This window comes from Anopheles gambiae, chromosome X (genome assembly GCF_943734735.2).
Source record: "Anopheles gambiae chromosome X, idAnoGambNW_F1_1, whole genome shotgun sequence".
Lineage (NCBI taxonomy): Eukaryota > Metazoa > Arthropoda > Insecta > Diptera > Culicidae > Anopheles > Anopheles gambiae.
In genome coordinates, this window is record NC_064600.1 from 4,983,582 (window position 1) to 5,002,411 (window position 18,830).

Sequence of the window (18,830 nt, forward strand, 5' to 3'; positions counted from 1 at the left end):
TGTAAAAGTATGTTTATGGAAAAAGAGAAACGGACAAAAAAGCGTTTTTAATTACACTTTCTTGTAAATGTTTAACAGCATTATCATGTTGTGATTATATTTTAAGACGCAAAGCAAAATGGTTGAAAGCGAACTTTTGCCTACCACTTTTTCCTGTTTCCTTTTCGCCTACATCGCCTTCTTCTTCTTATTTCCCATTTGCCAATCCGTCGGTCCAACCGGTCAATGTAATTCGGGATGATGGTGACGTGTGCTGCCGCCTATGCGACCGCGCTGGAAAGTGTGGAAAGCGTGAGCGCACAGTTGGGCGCAGGAGTTGGGCTGGCACCGGTGCTCAAGGTTGCCACGAAAACGGTGGCACCCACCAATTACAACAAAAATCACCCCCCCCCCCACTCCCACGAAAGCGATCGCTAGCGAAAGCACCAACGGCCGCCGCCCCACAGTGAAAACTAACGCCCGAAAAGTTAATCGAACTGTAACTGTACCCTTTTCCGTTTCTGCTTGATTGCAAAACATAATAAAATTAGCGGCGTGAAACAGTTTAAATTTTATTGCTTTCAGAAATTAGCCTGCTGGCTGGGTACTTCCCACCGGTTAGCGAGGTGCGTTGCCCCGTTTTGGGGCGGAGGGTTTAGCGCCACTGGGCCGACGCATACAAGCGCGACGGGGCTTTGCGCTCGATCGCAAAATCAAGCTCTTTCCAGCGTGGCTGCATTGCATTGCCGAAGCGGCCAAGAGATTGAGGGGGGAGGGGGGTTCTTCGTGCAACGGTGGGAATTAGTAGTGGTGTAGTGCGCGCACGAAGACACTAGCTCCAGGTGTGTCGAACGTGGTTGGGGTTGCACGGTTGAGAAATAATGATCACGATGCATTAATGAGGTGTTAAGGAAAATGTTTTAGAATCATTCTTTGAATCTACATTGTACTGCGTAAAAAGTAATTGATATTATTTAAAAAAAACACTTTTCGCTTAAATTATGAGAAATAACATAATACATCGTGCGCATGTTTACAATACTTGCAACATAAAAACCCAAATGTCAGTTACACCATAAAAAAAAAGAAAGAAAATATGAAATTGTCCAATTATATTGACAGTAAGTGAATAAAATACTACTAGTATTCCCCTAGATACGCGGTACCTTTTATACGCTAATTCGGAGGTACGGAGGATTTCAAAATCTTTTCAGCTAATTTTACTAATTTCATAAACCGTTTGTCAAAATGCAACATGCAAAATAATTGCTACAAAATCAAAATCTTCGCCCAGTAACATGTCAAATGATTAATTTAGACGCTAAAACCTACCACTTCAAGTAAAATTACAACATAAATAGCTATATTTTGGCTAAAACTCGCTGGACCCTACCACCAATAATTTCTATTCCACATATTTTTGCTCCTCAAAACTATTTCTTGTGTCATCCGTATCCTAATATTATAAAAACTCATACGATAGCATTATAGCAGGGTTACGTCAAACGTCTAAGGAGTGTCCTAAAGACGGCTGAACTGAAATTTATGTAATCTTATAGCCCCATGAGTAGGAGTTGTTGATTTTTATTGAGGCGCATTAATCACGGCAACCATTTTAAACAGTAATTATTTGGTGTAACATCAATTTTACGGTTAATGCTTGCATGTATCACTAATGAGTCTGGATATAAGTGACTTATTTATGTATCCGAAGGATAAATAGCAAGATAACCAGAAAGATTAAGGGGACGGTCCATACGGGACCTGAACCCATGAAGCGTATGTAATTAAGTTGACGACTGTACACTGAGACCCAAATAGTTATAGATGATTATAACGCATCTAACTACAAATCCTACATGCGCTTGCTGTTCAACGCCGATTAGACTGCATGACATCGGGCACTAGCGCAATGCTTCAGTGAAATGAATTAATTTACAACAACAATTGTGCTGTTACAGGGGTTTCTATGGGTTTGTTTGGTTGTTTGCCAAATTATTGTGGATTCGTTACAAAAATCCACAAATGAACGTTTCTCACATGTTTTACAATCGTTCCCCACGATGTATAGAAGTATTTTTGAAACAAATGATTTAAAACAAAACTTCGTCAAGTGACCGGAAAACTGCGAAAAAACCCCTTTATAGCGATTGAATGGTTGTGAAGCTTTTGTAATTGGCTGTATGCTGAAAGGACCACTCACGCCGCCCAAATATAATTTCAAACAAACCACCCGATAGAGCCATACGCTGCATGGCTTAATGTCAGTCTCGTCCTGGAATCAATTGTAATTACAGTAGAGCGCCGTTTATCCGGGCTTCTCGGGACTTGAGCTCGCCCGGATAAGCGAAAAACACTGATTTTTTGATAAAAATAACCCAGTTTTTACTTACTTCATGTTTTCGAAAGAGAATTTTTAAAATTTGCCATGAATTATAGTGTTTTTTGTTATGACAATGTGCTCTTATAACCGCTTTTTCAAAAATCCTCCTCATAACGCAATGTCACTTTTGTATTGAACTGTCATTTCTCAACAGCACGGATAAACGGAAAGCCGGATAAAAGGTACCCGGATAAACGGCGCTTCACTGTAAATCATAGTACATTGTACAAAAGGTTTGGTTAACTAGTTATGCTTCTGTTTATTTATTTAACTATTTTGATTTATTATTTGCATGTGATTTATTTATTTATTTATTTATTTCCTTTTAACAACCCCAATAAGCGATTTTTTTAGACACAAATAGATTTTGAACTTTTTTTGTATCTAATACTCTCCGCTGCGCACAATGTTTGACAAGCCTGACCTGATCGTGGTGTTGTGGTGTGCGCTCGTCCCCCCTCTCCCGCACGAGAGCAAGCGAGAGCGCCCCACTAACCGCGTGCAGCCAAAAGAAAGAGAGAGAGAGAAAGCCAGCTGGAGCTGCACAGCCGCTTCTCGCTTGTTGGTATGTCGGGTGTGGGTTTCCCTCCCGTGCACGACGACGACGACGACGCGTTTCGGACGGTCAACGACAGGGGGCAGGCATTTTGTCTCTGCGTCTCGTGCGGTCGTGGTCTGGTCTGTGGTCCGTGGTCCGGCGTTTGTAGTTTGTAGTTTTTGTGCGTCCCGGTCGTCCCGGTGTCGTTGGTGTCGGTGCTTTTTAACGCAACACAGAAACACACACACACGCACACATTCCCGAAATCGTCCCTGCAAAGGGCCAACGCGTCAACCGTGCCAAAAGGGGCCACCCCCGCCTGTGCTGTGAATGTACCGAGCCGCTCCAAGAGGCTCCGTCAGCCAAACAGCGCCCCAAGCCCTTTTATTTCTGCCAAAAAAAAAAACGGGGGGACTGAGGGCGGCCGCGTCACCACGTCCCCTAGTCGCCATTGGGCCCCAGCGCGCTCTCGTGTTCCTGTGTGTGTGTGTGCGTGTTGAATTGTGTGCAGTGTTTGTGTGCGTAGTGTAAGAGGTCACCTCCAGGAAGGGCCATTAAGTTATTGTGCCAGACACACACACACACACATACAAGTCGTAAGTCACTTAAAAATGCCCTTAAATGCTCTTCAAACGGGGGCCACAAGAAATCGGGCCCCACAGTGTAGACGCGTGTACAGTCCGCCCTCGAAAGGGTTTTTTGTTGGTGTGATAGAGAGAGAGAGAGAGAGAGAGAGAGAGCGAGAGAGCGTGGCAGAGGGTTGAGGGGAGGAGCAGGGTTTGCATTCCTATGCAGCGGTGGACCAAATCCAAAACGCGAAATGCAGCAACCGGCTAAGCCGATAGGGAAATAGAGCGAAAGCTTTTTTGCCTGCTGCGCCTGAGAGAGAGTGAGAGAGAGAGAGAGAGCGCTAGAAACGCTTTGAAGACGGTGGAAAGATAGGAGAGGGGTTGTGGATAAGGGACAGGGGCAGACAGGGGCAGTGCTTTGATAGGAGTGGGCGATTTAAACGGGTGCATTAGGCTGCAATCAACACTCGAATTTACCTCTCTCTCGCTCTCTCGCTCTCTTGCTCTCATTCTCTAACAAGCTCACTCTAGCTCTCTTTCTCTCTCTCTCTCTCTCTTTCCTTCTTTCGCTTGATCCACGATAGAAGAAACCATAATGTAACACAGGTGCAGGGATCATCGGCCTAATACCAGCGTACCAGGTGTCTGTACTGGACTGTTTGTCCGTGTGTGTGTGTGTTTATGCTGGGTGGGTGTTGGTGGTGTCCAGTAGAAAGGGTTGCCTGTGGTGGGCAGCGACGCTAAAGGGAGAAAGCTTCGCTCAGGTGCAATTTTGCAGCCACCTAAAAATAGCAACAACACCAACAACCAAACAGCTAAACAAACAAACAGAAGAAATGTAGCAGCAAACAGGCGCACGAAAGAGAATTGGTCAGCAGAAGAAGACGAACGCAGCAAAAAGATGTCCGCGTTTGTAGAGGGCAGAAAGGGGGGGGGGAGAGGGTTCGTTGTGTTGAAAGCCGCGCGGCGCAAATATGGCTGCGCTCCGGCCCAGAGCTCCACGGGCGCGCCAGAACGGGCGGGCGGCAATGGAAGGCTGCCTACACAATCCCCCCCTCCCATTACCCTCCATCCCACCCCACCTCAATTCCTTCCCGGGGGTGGGGTAATGTGAATGATCGCGTTTCACCTCATCGCTCGCGCGGCTTGTTTTCCCGTCACTATCACTTTCACGCCGCCAAAGAAAAGCCCAAAAGAGAAGAAAATGTGCCGGGGGAGGGGGAGGGGGAGGGAAAGGTGGCACGATCACAAATTTTGACAGCAAAGCAATTTGACTTTGTTTTTTTTATTATTATTTTTTGCTTCTCTCTGAGGACATAGGTGTATCTCGCCGCAATGTCTCTCCAACCAAAGGGCAGCCGGCAAGGAGCCGTTCCGGTCTCCTTCACCAACAAAAAAAAAACACGTCTCTTGCACGAGGCCATCTTTTTTATTTGCCCCGTCGGCAGCCTTCTCGTTCGCAGCCGGATACGGCAGCTGTTAAATGCATGGGTGACAGCCCCAACCGCTCTCGGGTTCGAAACTCCTCGATTCTGCTGCTTTTTTGTATTAATTGAAGGACATAGTTGAGTTGTGGTTGAGAGTGCAAAATCTGTCTGTGATCTGAACAAAACACACACACTCAGCAAAAGGTGACTCAATGAGAGATCTGAGATCTCGTGCCGACGACGACGACGACTGCTACAAACCTTCAATAGTTTGCTGTGCGTCGTGGTGTGCGCCATTGGGGTTGTTGAACCATCTCGGTGCGCGCGAAAGCCCTCAAGCCAAAGAGGCCGGAACGTCAGCTCAGCACACTCTCTCGTTATCAAACGCACAACTATCAACCATCAAACACACCTTCACCAAGAGAGAGAGAGAGAGAGCGAGAGAGAGAGCGAGCGAACGAGCGATCAAAGAGAGTAAGAGGAGCAGCAAAAAAAACGGAAAGTGTCCGAAACACCACTATTACTTCATCTCAAGGCCAGCGGAGGCCCCACAGCTACGGCACTGGTGCTGCAGCTGCTGCTGCTGCTGCTGCTAGTGAAGCAAGAAAGCGTGTGTGGCGTCACACGGGGCACACATCCATCATTTGGCTTCGTCCATGTTTCGTCCATCCATCCATTCGCAGCAACTGCAGCCTCCATCATGGAGGCGTTTTTTTTTTTTTTTTTTGTTTGTTGCCGTTCGAGCGACTGTGAGCGGCGCTCGAGAGTCGGCAGTGTGCCGCACCAGTATCTCACGCAGTGTGTGCACCTATCCATCTGTATGGAGTGGTTTTATGACTTTTTTTTTGTAGCTGTTGTTGGTAGATTTGTTTTGTTTCTGTAAGAGTCGTTGCAACCTGAATCTGAATCGATGTGGCAAAAACAACATGTCAAAAGCGAACGTTTCGCTGCTCGACTCATTAGGCAGGCAGGTCGGTGTCAGTGTGTGGAGGCGACTACTCGGTGCCGTTTGTTTTTTTTTTTTTTTAGTTCAGAGCACGCCTAGTGCTACGCCTCCAAAGGTTTCTAGTGCATAAATTCGGTAGTTCACGCTAGACAAACTTTCCCTTTAGTTTTTTTTTATTTTGCTCGTATAGACAGTTCTGGTTCGTGTTCTAGTCTTTGGACAAATTTCACAGCAAAGGCCTCAGAGTGAGCCATACTGGGCGGGGGAGTTTAGCTGCCTCCAGACCTCAAACGCCCGGGAGGTACCCGAGCTACAGCTTCAAAAACAGCTTTATTGCTCCTTCTCCACCTCAAGCAGGGAACGTCGCGTGGTCGTTTTTGCTTGGAAAACATTTCAAACATTTTCGGACCACGGGTTCAGGCAATGAAATAGCTCGGGGTGCACCCCGATTGATAGCTGGGTCGCGCAGGGAGTGCAAACAACAAAAAGAGACGGTGTCCGACCGACCGCCTGGGGAACATATGTACACGTATTTTAAGTTTTGTTTTCCGCTTACGCTATCTTTCACTTTATGAATGAAAAATAGTTGCCCCTCGGAGTGCTGCCATGCTTATACTAATTGTATTTTTCCTCTTTTTTTCTTTGTTGTATTTGTTGTCACTCTCGCTCTCGCTTGTCGCCTCGCGTCGTAGCATAAGGGAAAAGTACCATAAACAGCACGATCCGCATGATAAGAAGGGGAGGCCTGGAGGAGGAAATCGAAGCAGCAAGCCCCCTCTTCCCGTGGACGGTGCGCCCTCGGTGGCAGGGCTGAGCACAGTCCGACCGGTGCGGCGCCGACTGCTGTGTTGGTGTCTCCGTAGCAGCAGGCGAGCACGACACGACAGCAAGAAACCTCCCAAAAGCAGTGCCTCAGTGGAGTGGTTGTTAAAGCGAGAGAGAGAGAGAGAGAGAAAGAGTGTTGCCAGGAAAGTGAACGCGCAAATCCCGTCTAGTCTGCAAGGGGCACAATTCACAGCGTAACGATCGGAAGGAAAGAGACGCTCGCACACACACACATCCAGAAACACGACGGAAGGTAATCGAATCGAATGCAAATGTCAAACGCGCTGCCGATCGTCGAGTTGCCGCACTGTCGTCACCAGCACCACCATGTCATCGAACCATGACTTCACCTTCGAATGGTCACTGCTCACGAAGAAGGACTGCGGCAAGTGGAACAGCGCCGGTAAGTGTTTCTGCGTATTACCACGTCGACTACCCTGTGTACCTGTGTTTCGTTCTTTTTGTCGCCCGTAATCTCTCACCTCTGCGGGAGTGGGACTTTGCCGATCGCTTGTTTGGGAGGCTCCGCTCGCATACCTAGTGTACTATACATCCCCAGCACAGCCCCTCAGCACCTTCCAAGGTTGGCAAAGGCAAAGTCCTGCGCCGCTGCTTCCTATCCTGCTTCCAAGGTTTCGGCAAGGTCAGGACCAACTCCACAGGCTGCGAGTTGGCGGAGCACCAAATCGCCTGTTTCTATGTTGCCTGCCTTGGCACCCTTGCCTTGCGTCTTAATGTCTCTCTTCCCTTCTCGGCTGTACATAGTAGTACCCGCGCAATGCAGGCAAGCAAGTGATCGGTGATCTCACTGGCTTTCCGATTAGCACCTCCACGCAATGTCCACGCGTTTGCGAAAGATCACGTGAAGCCTCCATCACGCGGTGTGTTTGTAAATGTTCTGTTTAATGTCACATCAGCAAAGCGGTGTCTTGCGGCGTGTTTGTCGAGCGCACTCAGGGACACAGGGATAATGTTTGCACATCTAGCGTACCCAAAATCGCACAGCCGGCTAACGACCTGTGTCAACTGTCAATAGCTCAGCATCACTGTTCAAACAGGTGGCATCATACTGTCTCTGAACTCTGTCTGCGTCTAACGACTCTCATGCATGCGTGAATTTGTGTCCTCTTGCGGGAAAAAACAACAAGATATTGTTGTGTTACTGAGTTGCCTGAGAGTGACATCATCATCATCATCAGGCCATCAGGCGTTAAGATCCGAATGCCGCGTCAGCTACTTACACCCCAGCCTTGAGGAACGTGCTCCTCTACCCAAAGGTCTATTATCTTTAACCTTTTTGCTGTTGTTATTGCTGCTGCTGCTGCTGCTGCTACTACTACTACTACTACCGTTGCTCCCTCATCTCGAGTGCCCCCTTTAATCCTACCCCAATCTGCCCACCAATCAATCTAGCGTATTGGTGCATTTGACCTGCTACTACACCTCCCCGCGGCAATTAGCCCCAGGTAATCAAATCTTTGACCGCCATTTGCCGTGTAGTGTATCTCGCGCGATCAATCTACCCCGAACGCGCTGCATAAGCATGAGTCTGAGAAGCACAACGGCACAGAAGCAATAGGCAGCCCCCATCCAGCCACGCAATACCACTGCTCGGTGAACCGATGTGCCCGAACACTCGGCAAGTGGAACAACACGGAGCCGTTGTGCAAAAAAAAAAAAAAAAAAACCCCAGCCCACCGATATGCTTGCTTACCCCCGCGTTTCGCGTGCTTCGTCGATAAGATTAGCGATCTTAACAGCTCGATTGAGGGAAGCGAGCTGATGTCAAACGGGCGAAGCTTAGGCAGCGCCCGATGGAGGTGGGGAGGCCCGTGATCAAAGGTCTCTCCATCGTGCGACGGCCGGCAGCGAAAGGGCAAGCGGAAGTATTGGACCAAAAAATTAATAAATATATATATGTATGTGACGTTAAACGGCTCTCTCGCGGCCATGCCTGCGAAACGCGCAGACGGGCAAAGATATCGCCAGTATGATTGCCGCATAGTGTGTGTGTGTGTGCGCATGTATGTGGCTATAAGAGATAGAGCGAGACGGTAAGAAAGAGGGAAAAGGATTGCAAGAGAGCTTTTTGTTGCGAATTTTGTTTCGTTTTTGTCACGCTTCTTCTGCAGTTGCCATGCCATAGGGAGGGGGGGGGGGGGGGGTACAGCTGACGTTTAGGCGACACTGATCCGTCTGCCAAGATGATAACGAATTCGAAATGCAATCGATGCAAGTGGGGAGAGAGGGGTTTTTTCAGTGTGTTGTGTCGGATGGTAAAACAACCTTCGGGAGCTCAAAGAAGAAGTGCTTCAATGGCTTTCAAATCATTGATATCTCATGTTTAAGTTTAATTCAGAATTCAGACATCAACTTTTGTTCTACAAGATTGAAACTGAAGAGCCCAATTCCTACCTCTAACGTTCAGCATCAAGGTGTATTCTTCATTTCTATAATACGTCTTTTAATTCCATCCTCAATTCCAAATCCACCGTGTCAAATCCTCATCAAAGACATCATCTTATGGTTTGAAAGACTTAAATCCCAAGGCAAATACGAATAGCAACGACTTCTCGGATGTGATTTGGAGCATCGCACGTCATCAGAAGCGGCCGAGAAACAAGGAAAAAAATTGATATTCAGGTTCTTCGGAATACTGATTCCATGAATTTAAACACATTGTATATTGTAGATATTGATATTGTAAAGATATTGTATTGTATTGGATATTGTAGCCTCTTTTGAATATGAAAAAAAAAACACATGAACTGCTTAATCCAGAAAATTCCAGCGAAGTTCTTTTGACTAAAGATACTCTTTAGAAATTATTGGAGGCTTTGGTTCGACTTTACAGGCTCCCGAACGCATATATCTTCATCTACAAACAGTATCATTGTCTCTTTCTCAAGACATGTGTGCATACCGTACGTACCGTGCCGTAAGGGTTAACTCGTTCTTTTGAAGCCTCGAACTTCGGTAGTACACCGTAGGGAACTCCAAGAAAGGGACGTTCAGTATCTTCGGCGACACAACAAAAACAATAAAAAAAGAACCACAACAACTGTCTGGAAAAGTTCCAGACATCATTTTCCGTTAGAAAAAAAAAAAAAACACACACACACAAGGGAGAGAGCCTGCGCACTGCCATCGGTGTGAGCATCCGCTGATCCCTTGCCACACATCTGTGCAGCCGGCCACAGTCTTATCCCCTATCAGATTTATCAATGCCCTTTTTTTTGCGAAACCCGGCAGCAGGGGTTGAACTCGAAGGGGTGTTGTTGTTGCGCCCGTACGGCGGACTTCAACTGAGCATGCGTGGCACGCGTCACACGCAAACAGACACACACACACACGGGGCAATGGTGGTTTGTGTGCAGTTTGCGACGGACGGTTGGTACAGTACCGCCAGTCAGTTGGTCGTCCGTACGTTTGGCCGTCAGTACGGTCGAAGGATTGCTAGCCGTGTGAGGTGTGGCTGTGAGTGTCGTTCCATTCCTGATTACCGTGGTGCCCTCAGATCGCGGACATATACGGTGGCCGGTGTGCTGTGAATAATCGCTCCAAGTTGCACGGGGCATCCCCGTTCGATGGGCTCTCTTGGGTCTGCTACCTCAATACTGCTTTGTGCGCTGGTGCGTCAATCAAACCCCATCGATCAACCCCCGGGAGTGCGTTGCCGGGAAAGGGTCATCCCCCTCCCACAAGCCCCCTTCTATTGCGACGCACGCACTCTCCTTCGCGCTCTTCTGCTCTGAAGATTCATCTCTGTGCGTGTGGGCGCATTTGTGTGAGTTCCAATTGCCATTGCAGAAGCCTCGCACGTTTGCATTTTTAAGCAGGAACCACGTCCCTTTTCGGACTGCTCCTGTTGGACATTTTGTGTGTGTTTGGTGCTGTCGGCTCCGACATATCCACATACACACACACGCATACACACACACACGAGTTATTGGGGTTTAATATCCGTCTTTTCTTCTGTGCCCGTTTTTTTCCCCCTTTTTCCCTCAACTTGCCGGGTGTGCGCGTGTGTGCGTAAAAAAAAAAGGTCGCCCCAGTACTGTGCCCAAGAACAACCCCTGAACCGTGCAGCGCACAGCGAACCCCCGTTCGGTGTCGAACAAGGATATACACACACACGCGCGCGCATTACGCTCTCGAACGTTCCCTTGGGCCGGCGGGTCAGGCGGTTCCCGGTTTTTTTCCCCCCCGCGACTGCTAACTAGCAGCAGCACACAAACTAAAACAAAAACCGAGGGTACCGAGGGGATTGGCAGCGAAACCCCTAAAACTACGGCACCATTATGAGCGGCCTAACGAGCGACGTGTACGATGAGCATCTCGTCGACGAAAGCTCCCAGTACATGCTGGACGGTAAGTGGCTGAAAAGCGGGCGGGCGTAGACGGGGAATGGGGAAGGCGGTGTGCATGTCCTTCTACTTACTTAGTTCCATTAGCATCTCCTTCGACGCACTTGTTGTTGTTGTTGTTTTTTTTTCGTTTGGTTTATTTTCCTCTTTTCTGTTCGCTTCGCCCTCTTCCGCATACCGCCCGTGCCCACTTTCGTGTTGGCAGTTGGGCTGTTTTTTTTCTTCTTTCGTTATTGTTGTTATCTTTTTTTATCATTTTTTCGCTTTTTTGTTATTTGTTGTTTGTGTGTGTCTGTTTTTTTCTTCTTCATTTGCTTGTGTTTGTGTATGTGGTTGTGTTTTTTGTTTCAATTATTTATTTGCATTTTTCATCCCATGCAACAGCAATCAGCCGTAGATTAGAAAAAAAGACAAAAAAATTGTCTCAGTACCCCTGCATCTTCAGATCATTGTTGCACCCTCCCTGCCCCCCGCTCTCGCTGCTCCTCGCACACGGGTTTTTGTTCGCTTGGTGTCAACTTGTTTTGTTGTTATTTTGTATTTAAAAAAAAAGCAAATTATTAACGCACGCCAAACCACCAACAAAAAAAAACCCCTCCCAGAAACCCTGCATGACCGTTTTGGTGAGTTGTGGAGGGAAGCAAAACCATCAAACGGAGCGCTTCGTTGCTCTTTGCATGCATAAAATGCACCTTTTTGTTTATTAGTAGTACCTGCACCAGCCATGGCCGGGAGTTCAGGGGGAAGGCGCAAACACAAAGGCAGCACGGGAGTTCCTGCGCATGCAAATTCTAATCGAATCTAATTTCCGTTTTTTTCCCCCTCTCCCTCCCCCCGTTTATCGCTAAACCGGAAACACAGATCTGCAGCTCGCGGCCGAGCTCGGCAAAACGCTGCTCGAGCGCAACAAAGAGCTGGAGGCGACGCTGAAGCACCATCAGAACATTATCGAGGATCACGTGCAGGAAATAGAGGTGAGTAATGGGGGCACGCACGCAACGCACGAGCACACGGTGCTAATCCTGCGCTTCCCCATCCCATTCTCAGTACTTAACGAAACAGAATGCGGCCCTGCGCGAGGTGAACGACTCGCGGATGAAGATCTACGAGCAGCTGGAGGTGAGCATTCAGGACCTGGAGCGGGACAAGTACAAGCTGGCGCTCGAGTACCAGGCGGAGAAGAAGCACGTCAAACAGTGAGTGTGTCCGCGCGTGTGGAAGGGAAAGCAGACTGTGCATCTGTATGCTCTCGTTTTCTCCACCCCCCCCCTTCGTTGCAGGCTGTGTAGCAATATAGAGAGCTTAGAAACCAAAGTAGAGGAGCTGACCCGATCGCTCGAGGATGCGCGGCGGCAGGTGGAGGCGGACCGGCGGACGAAGAAAACGGAACGGCTGCTAGGTCAGCAGCAGCAGCAGCAGCAATTGCCCGGGCAGCCCGCTATTGTAATCAACAGCCCGACCAGCCATGCATCGAAAGACGCCATACCGAACGTTCCTTCCCAGGAGGGCGTTAGCACCAGTCGACAGACAACCGAACCCGTGAGTGCAGTCCGTCGGCGCTGCAAACCCACCGTGGTTTAATTGCAAATCTGGCCTCCTTTGTGTTTTTAGTGTCAATCGGCCAAACCGATGCCCGCTGGAGCGGCCAGGCAAAGTGATCCAGCAGCACCGTCGGCCGGTGCGGGTGAGCCACGCACCGAGGAGGACGGGACCGAGCAGTGCGAGCGGGACGGTGGGCCCACGGCCGACGACCACACGCTCAGCGAGGACAGCGAGGAGATGCTGCGCATCATGCAGGAGCTCGAGCGCACGCAAAAGTGTCTCCTGTCCGAGCAGGGCAAGGTGGGCGATCTGGAGGAGCAGCTGGCGGTGATTGCGCAGGAAAATACCGCCCTGCAGTCGAAGCTGCTGAACGTGCACTCGACCGAGATCCGGTCCGTGCACGACGAGCTGTCCATGCTGGAGGAGTTCAGGTAGGTGCAAAAGTGCCAAGCAACTGGTGTCACTGGTAGTGACTGACAGTGGTAGGAGCTCGGAATCGGGCCTACCTACCGTGCCAATTCCAGAATCGATTCCGGAAACTGATTCCTAAAACTTCGTAGCTAGCCGAAATCGATTGCGACGAATCTTCATTTTTGCCATCACTATTCGGAATCAATTCCGGAGCCGATTCCGATGCTGGAATCAATTCCGATTCCGCATCCGATTCCAATTCCGAAGCTGATTCCGGTTCCGGAACCAATTCCGGAGCCGTTTTGGGAAACTTGATTTTGAACCTGCTATCCGGAATCGATTCCAGAAAACTTCGGAGCCACCCGGAATAGATTCCGACGAAATCTTCCTTTTTCCCCATCACTATTCGGAATCCATTTCGGAGCCAATTCCGATGCTGGACTCCAGAGCCGATTCTGGAGTTCACTCCAGAGTCGATTCCGGAGTCGGCTCTCGAATTGATTCTGGGATCGGAATCGGCTCCGGAGTCAGAATCGACCTGGGAATCGCAATTTGCTCCGGTAATGGAATTAGGATTGACTCCACCAATGGAATTAGCTCCAGAAACAGGAATCAATTCTTGAATTGAAATAAGAGTTTTCAGAAGCGAAATCAGTCCGGGAATCTTCATGATAATGGATCGTTTACAAGTAAATTTTGATTCTTTGCGGCTATCAATACGTCATTGGTCCCTAAAGCCTATTCTTATGAAATTGCCGAAACTGAGTCTGTTTTGAAGCCGATTCTGATTTTGGAGGCAATTCCGGAACCAATTCTGGAACCGATTCCGGAGCCGATTCCAATTTCGGAGCCGGGTCTAATTCCAGATCCAATTCCGATTCTGGAACCGATTTCGATTCCGGAACCGATTCCGAAACTGTTTCCCGAGCCGATTCCGATTCCAGAACCAATTCCGGAGCCGATTCCAATTTCGGAGCCGGATCTAATGCCAGATCCAATTCCGATTCTGGAACCGATTCCGATTCCGGAACCGATCCCGAAACTGATTCCAGAGCTGATTCCGATTCCAGAACCAATTCCGGAGCCGATTCCAATTTCGGAGCCGGTTCCAATTCTAGATCCGATTTCGATTCTGGAACTGATTCCGGAAACAATTCCGGAACCGATTCCAGAGCCAATTCCGGAACCAATGCCAGAATCGGTCCAGAAACTGATATCGGACCTACTATCCGGAATCGATTCCAGAATACTTCGGAGCTCACCGGAATCGATTCCGGCGAAATCTTCATTTGTCCCATGATTAGTCGCTGTATCTGTTCTGTTCTCTCTCTCTCCCTCCCCTTCTCGTTCGCACAGGCAAGGGCCGGTGTGTACCCGGTGCCTGCGCGATCTGGGCGAGCAGCAGGACGAGGACTCCATCATCACCGGCACCACCGAGGACGATGCCAGCCTGATGGAGCTGATCCGCAACACGGACTTCCCGCAGGCGTACCGGTCGTCGGTCACGATTGAGGTACCGTACCGGCGGACGGAGCGTAGTACCGCCGTACCGCCGCCCGAACCTGCTGCCAGCGCGCTGCTGAACCTGCTCAGTATCGCTCTGCATCACGCTCTCCTACTATTGCTCTGTCTGTTTTACGTACACGCGTGACGCGGTAACAGCGTTTGCACGCAGACTTCCTCTCCTGCTGTAAAGTCGGCGTGCAAAATGTTACACACATACACAGACACAAACTTTCTTTCTCTTTTTTTCTCTCTCTCTCTCGCTCTCAAAAACACACTCTCTTTTTCTTTCTTTTTACTACACACTACTTCCACTAAATTCGCTTTCAGGCGCATTGTTTTGTAATCTAGTAACTGTCGTTGTTGTAACAAAATAATACGCGTGTTAACCACTTTTGCGTGCGCATGTTGTATGTACATTTGCTGTAAATTACGTACGTTATTAATACGCCCGCACTTTGCTATGTTCACTGTTCACCAATGGCGGCCGCCGGGGGCCCTGTGGGAGCTCCAAAGATTGTAAAAAAACACCGTAGCTTTCAGTAACAGGGGGCTTCGGGGGTCCTCCGGTTCGCTAGATCCGCCCTCTGACTATTACTAGAGTAGAGTAACACTAACACTAGCCTTTAAAACACACAGGCACACACACGGTTCCTTTAGCATGCATGAAATATAGCAAGTAGTGTAGAGAAGAAAAACAAAACAACAACTCTTACCTCTCGTATTAGTAGCGCCCGCCCGAGTACAGTAAAGAGAATGCGACCCAGGACCTGTTGGAGCGCGTATGTGTGTTCGTGTTGGAACCGACGCAAACGCACACAAGCGCAATAGAGCAAAAAAAAAACAGAACAAAACCTAACAACAAACCACCATTTTGAAAAAAACAAAAACAGACGCTGCCGTGTACTACTACTGCTATCCGACGCTCGGCCGACGAGCGTACACTGTCCCGCGATTCCCGATCTCGCTTTCGTGTGTGCGTTTGCTTGTTTGTTTGTTTTTTTGTATGTTTTGTGTCATCTTATATCTTTTCTTTCTTTTTTTTTGTTTTTTTCTCTCTCTTTTCCTTTCCTCTTCTTTTCTTCGTGTCTTCTTTTTCTTCTTCTTCTTTCTCCTTTTCCTCCTCCTCTTCTTCTTCTCCTTCTTCTTCCCTGTAGGCTAAAACGTGCACCATCTGTGCGCACTCGTCCAAGTCGCTGCACGAGCTGCCGGTCAATGTCGTGCGGCTGCTGCTCGAGCTGTGGCTGCTCGTGGTGCGCAAGTTCACCATCCTCAAGCGGATGCTCCACTACTTGTACCGGCCGGCCCTGCTCATACACCAGCTGATCAGCCTGCCGACGTACGAGCAGCTCGACTATCTCTAGCAGCGTGGCAGGCGTGGCGTGTGTTGTGTTTGTTGTAAGCGCTTGGTGTCCAAGCGGCAATGTCCCAACGGATCAGCCGATCAGCGGCCAATATCGAACAGGCAATGCAAATTTGCCCGACAAACACACCGATTGAGCGCACGGGCAGGCATTGCACAGAATATTCGGCACAAAGCGAACCACTGAACACCCGCAAACCAAGGCCATCTTTTTTGTTTTCCTATTTATTTTTGCCTGAACCTGTGGACCGAGGCGGCTTCGGCAAGGCTTTGCATTTCGTGTACGCGCCCCTTTGCTGTTGGCCACGGGCCGGCCTCCTCCAGTTCCTCCTATAGAATGTACAAAAAGCAGCTCTTGCCGGTCGGGCAGCGTCTGAACGGCAGGCGTGTGTTGTAAACTAAACCATATTTACGTTTTTTTTATATAATTTTGTTTTAAAAACTATTTTTTAAGTAACACACACACACACATACAGCCTCCTAAGCCTTCCACACACATTGGAGCTGTTTGTAACAAGTAGAACGCTAGTTGGTTTTAACACTTGTACTTAACGTTTACTACCTTTTTTTTTTTGGCTCGCAAATTAACACACCACGCACGCCCAAAACAGTCCCCAGATGGCGCCACCACCTAGCTGTGCATGGTCCCTTCTTGTAGCGTCTAAGTAATTCGGTAGCCTTATCCACTATTTCGCTCTGTATTGCCTGTGTTGCGCTAGCCTAAGTTTACGTTTTACGTGTACGTGTGTGCTCGCTGTAGTATGTATATGTGTAGTTTGTCGGCTAACTAGTGGTCGATCGCTGCAGGAACGTAAGTGTACATGATTTTTCCCCCTAATTTTGTAAAAATAAAAATAATAACAAGTAACAGTAAAAAAGACACAACAAGCAACGAACCCTTCGAACTCACAGCTGGAAGAGGAGAGAAGGGTAAAGGCAAAACAAAAAAGAAGAGGAATAACACCGCTAAAAAAAGTACATTTCTAATTGCTTTTTATTCGTTCGTTTGTGAAACAGAGAGTCGAAGAGAGAAAGAGAGAAAATGTAAAAAAAACGTCAAAAAGTGAATTCGAATCTACTCGAAATGTAAAGCGCACACACACTAACGATGATGTTATTTCCTTCTCTCTCTCTCTCTCTATTTCTTCCTTTCCCTTTCCCTCGCCGTTACAGATTGAGCCGACGAAACCGGACAGCCTGGACCTGGCGCTGAGCGAGTGTGCCGGTCCGACCAACCCGTACCGGGAGCTGGTGGAAAAGTACGAGGCCCTGCTGGAGGTGCACCGCCAGCCGCTCGGGCAGAAGTCCGCAACAGCCGCACCGACGGGCGCACCGGGCCCGGCAACCGGTGTGGCCGGCTCGGGCAACAACACGCCGGTGGACAGCTGCCAGCCGCAGCAGCTGCTGGCCGACGCCGCCGACCTGCTGCCCTGCGGTCCGTCCACCCTCGGCGCCGGGGGTGACGCGCCCGAGCGGGCCGGGCCCGGCGAGCGGCGGGACGGGCGGGCGGTGGCCGCCACCGAGTGCTCCGAGACGGCCAGCTCCGGCTACTCGGACGAGGTGAGCAACAAGGCGACGCAGACGGACGAGAGCCCGCGCAACTTCCTCTGCACGATCGCGGACGGCAAGGACTGGCGGTTCAACATCTACGAGGACGACAGTGCGATCGACTCGCGGTTCCGCTTCAGCCCGGCCCACCGGGAGCTGTTCCGCGAGATCTTTAGCGTGCTGCGCAAGGCGGCCGAAAACCGGGACGAGGGCGACCAGCTGCCCCTGCTGGACGACACGAAGCCGGGCGCGGCGAATCCGCCGCCGGCAGCGGCCCGTCCTGGTGGTGGCGCGGCAGCGGTCACGGTGCCACCGGTGACGCCCGCAAACGACGAACCCCCGACCGGGTTCGGGCTGGAGAAGGATGGGCAGCAAGGGGAAGGCGCGGTGGAGCAGGATGACGAGGTCGGCGAGACGGTCAGCTTCGTGTCGTCGTCCGCCGTCAGCGAGCAGTCGTTCGCGATGTCGGAGTGCATCACCAAGTCGGAGCGGCGGCGAATCGCCCGCCAGGCGAAGGCGGCCGGCCGGTACGCGGACGGGGAGCAGCAGGGGCCGAACAATGGGGCCGATGCGGCCGGCCAGAAACCGTCCGGCCCGGGCTACATCCCGCTCGAGTACATCTCCGTGTCGGTGGGCGTGCGCAAGGGCAAATCGCGCCGCCGCAGCCACCGGCGGGACGAAGCGCACACACCGCAGGGAGCAGCCGCTGGGGGTGGAGGGGCGGCGGCGGCGGGGGCGGCCACAACCACACCGACACCGCCGCGCTCGGGAAGCGCCCGCAAGCACCGGACCTCCTTCCGGCCCTGGAACCCGGAGCGGGACGGTGGGGTGGCCATTGCCGCCGACGCCGCCAGCTGGAGTGCGTCGGCCGGGCGCGGCCACCGTTCCGCCACACCGCTCAGCAATGCCGGCACCACCACGACGGCGACCGCCACCCCGCCCAGCGCCGCGGCGGTCCATCCGGGTTCGTCGCGTACCTCCCGGCGGTCGGAGAAGAAGCGCAACGCCACGGCCGGGCTGCGCAACCGGTACGCCGACCTGATGCAGGACGCGCTCGGCGACGAGGTGGTCGAGTTCCGGCCGTCCTCCGCCTCCCAGCACCTGCACAAGCTGCAGAAGCTGGACCTATCCTACGCGGAGGTGCTGCGCCGGGCGGACGGGGGCCATCCCTTCCCGGCCCGCCGCCAATACAATCAGCCGCAGCAGCAGCAGCAATAGGCGCAATAGCAACACAACACGACAGGGCTCCTCACTCCCGGCCGGGTGTCTGCCAAAAGGGGTCGACTGAAACGGCGAGGGCACGGGCCGACTGGGCTGGGACGCATTCGCAAGATTTGGCGGATTTGGGGTTAAGATGCAAATAGATTTAGAAAGATGCAAATAGAACGATGTGTGTGTTGGCGGGTTGGTTGAGTATTTGGAAAATGAG

The 18,830-nt window shown here is 50.5% G+C and overlaps 1 protein-coding gene across 2 annotated transcripts; it reads left to right on the forward strand.

The window, feature by feature from the left end:
- Window positions 1–2,945: 2,945 nt before the first annotated feature.
- On the forward strand, window positions 2,946–18,787 carry LOC1271993 (uncharacterized). Of its 2 annotated transcripts, none has more exons than XM_061655839.1 (8): window positions 2,946–3,496; window positions 6,535–7,070; window positions 11,896–12,008; window positions 12,082–12,230; window positions 12,315–12,573; window positions 12,646–13,007; window positions 14,344–14,500; window positions 17,027–18,787. In XM_061655839.1, the coding sequence occupies exons 2-8, from the start codon at window positions 6,995–6,997 to the stop codon at window positions 18,617–18,619; spliced, it is 2,709 nt and encodes a 902-aa protein (XP_061511823.1). In that variant the 5' UTR covers window positions 2,946–3,496; window positions 6,535–6,994; the 3' UTR covers window positions 18,620–18,787. The 2 variants fall into 2 exon arrangements, with proteins under 2 accessions (XP_061511823.1, XP_061511831.1); XM_061655847.1 differs by lacking the exons at window positions 2,946–3,496; window positions 6,535–7,070 and adding exons at window positions 8,834–10,454; window positions 10,713–11,038.
- The last annotated feature ends 43 nt before the right edge of the window (window positions 18,788–18,830 follow it).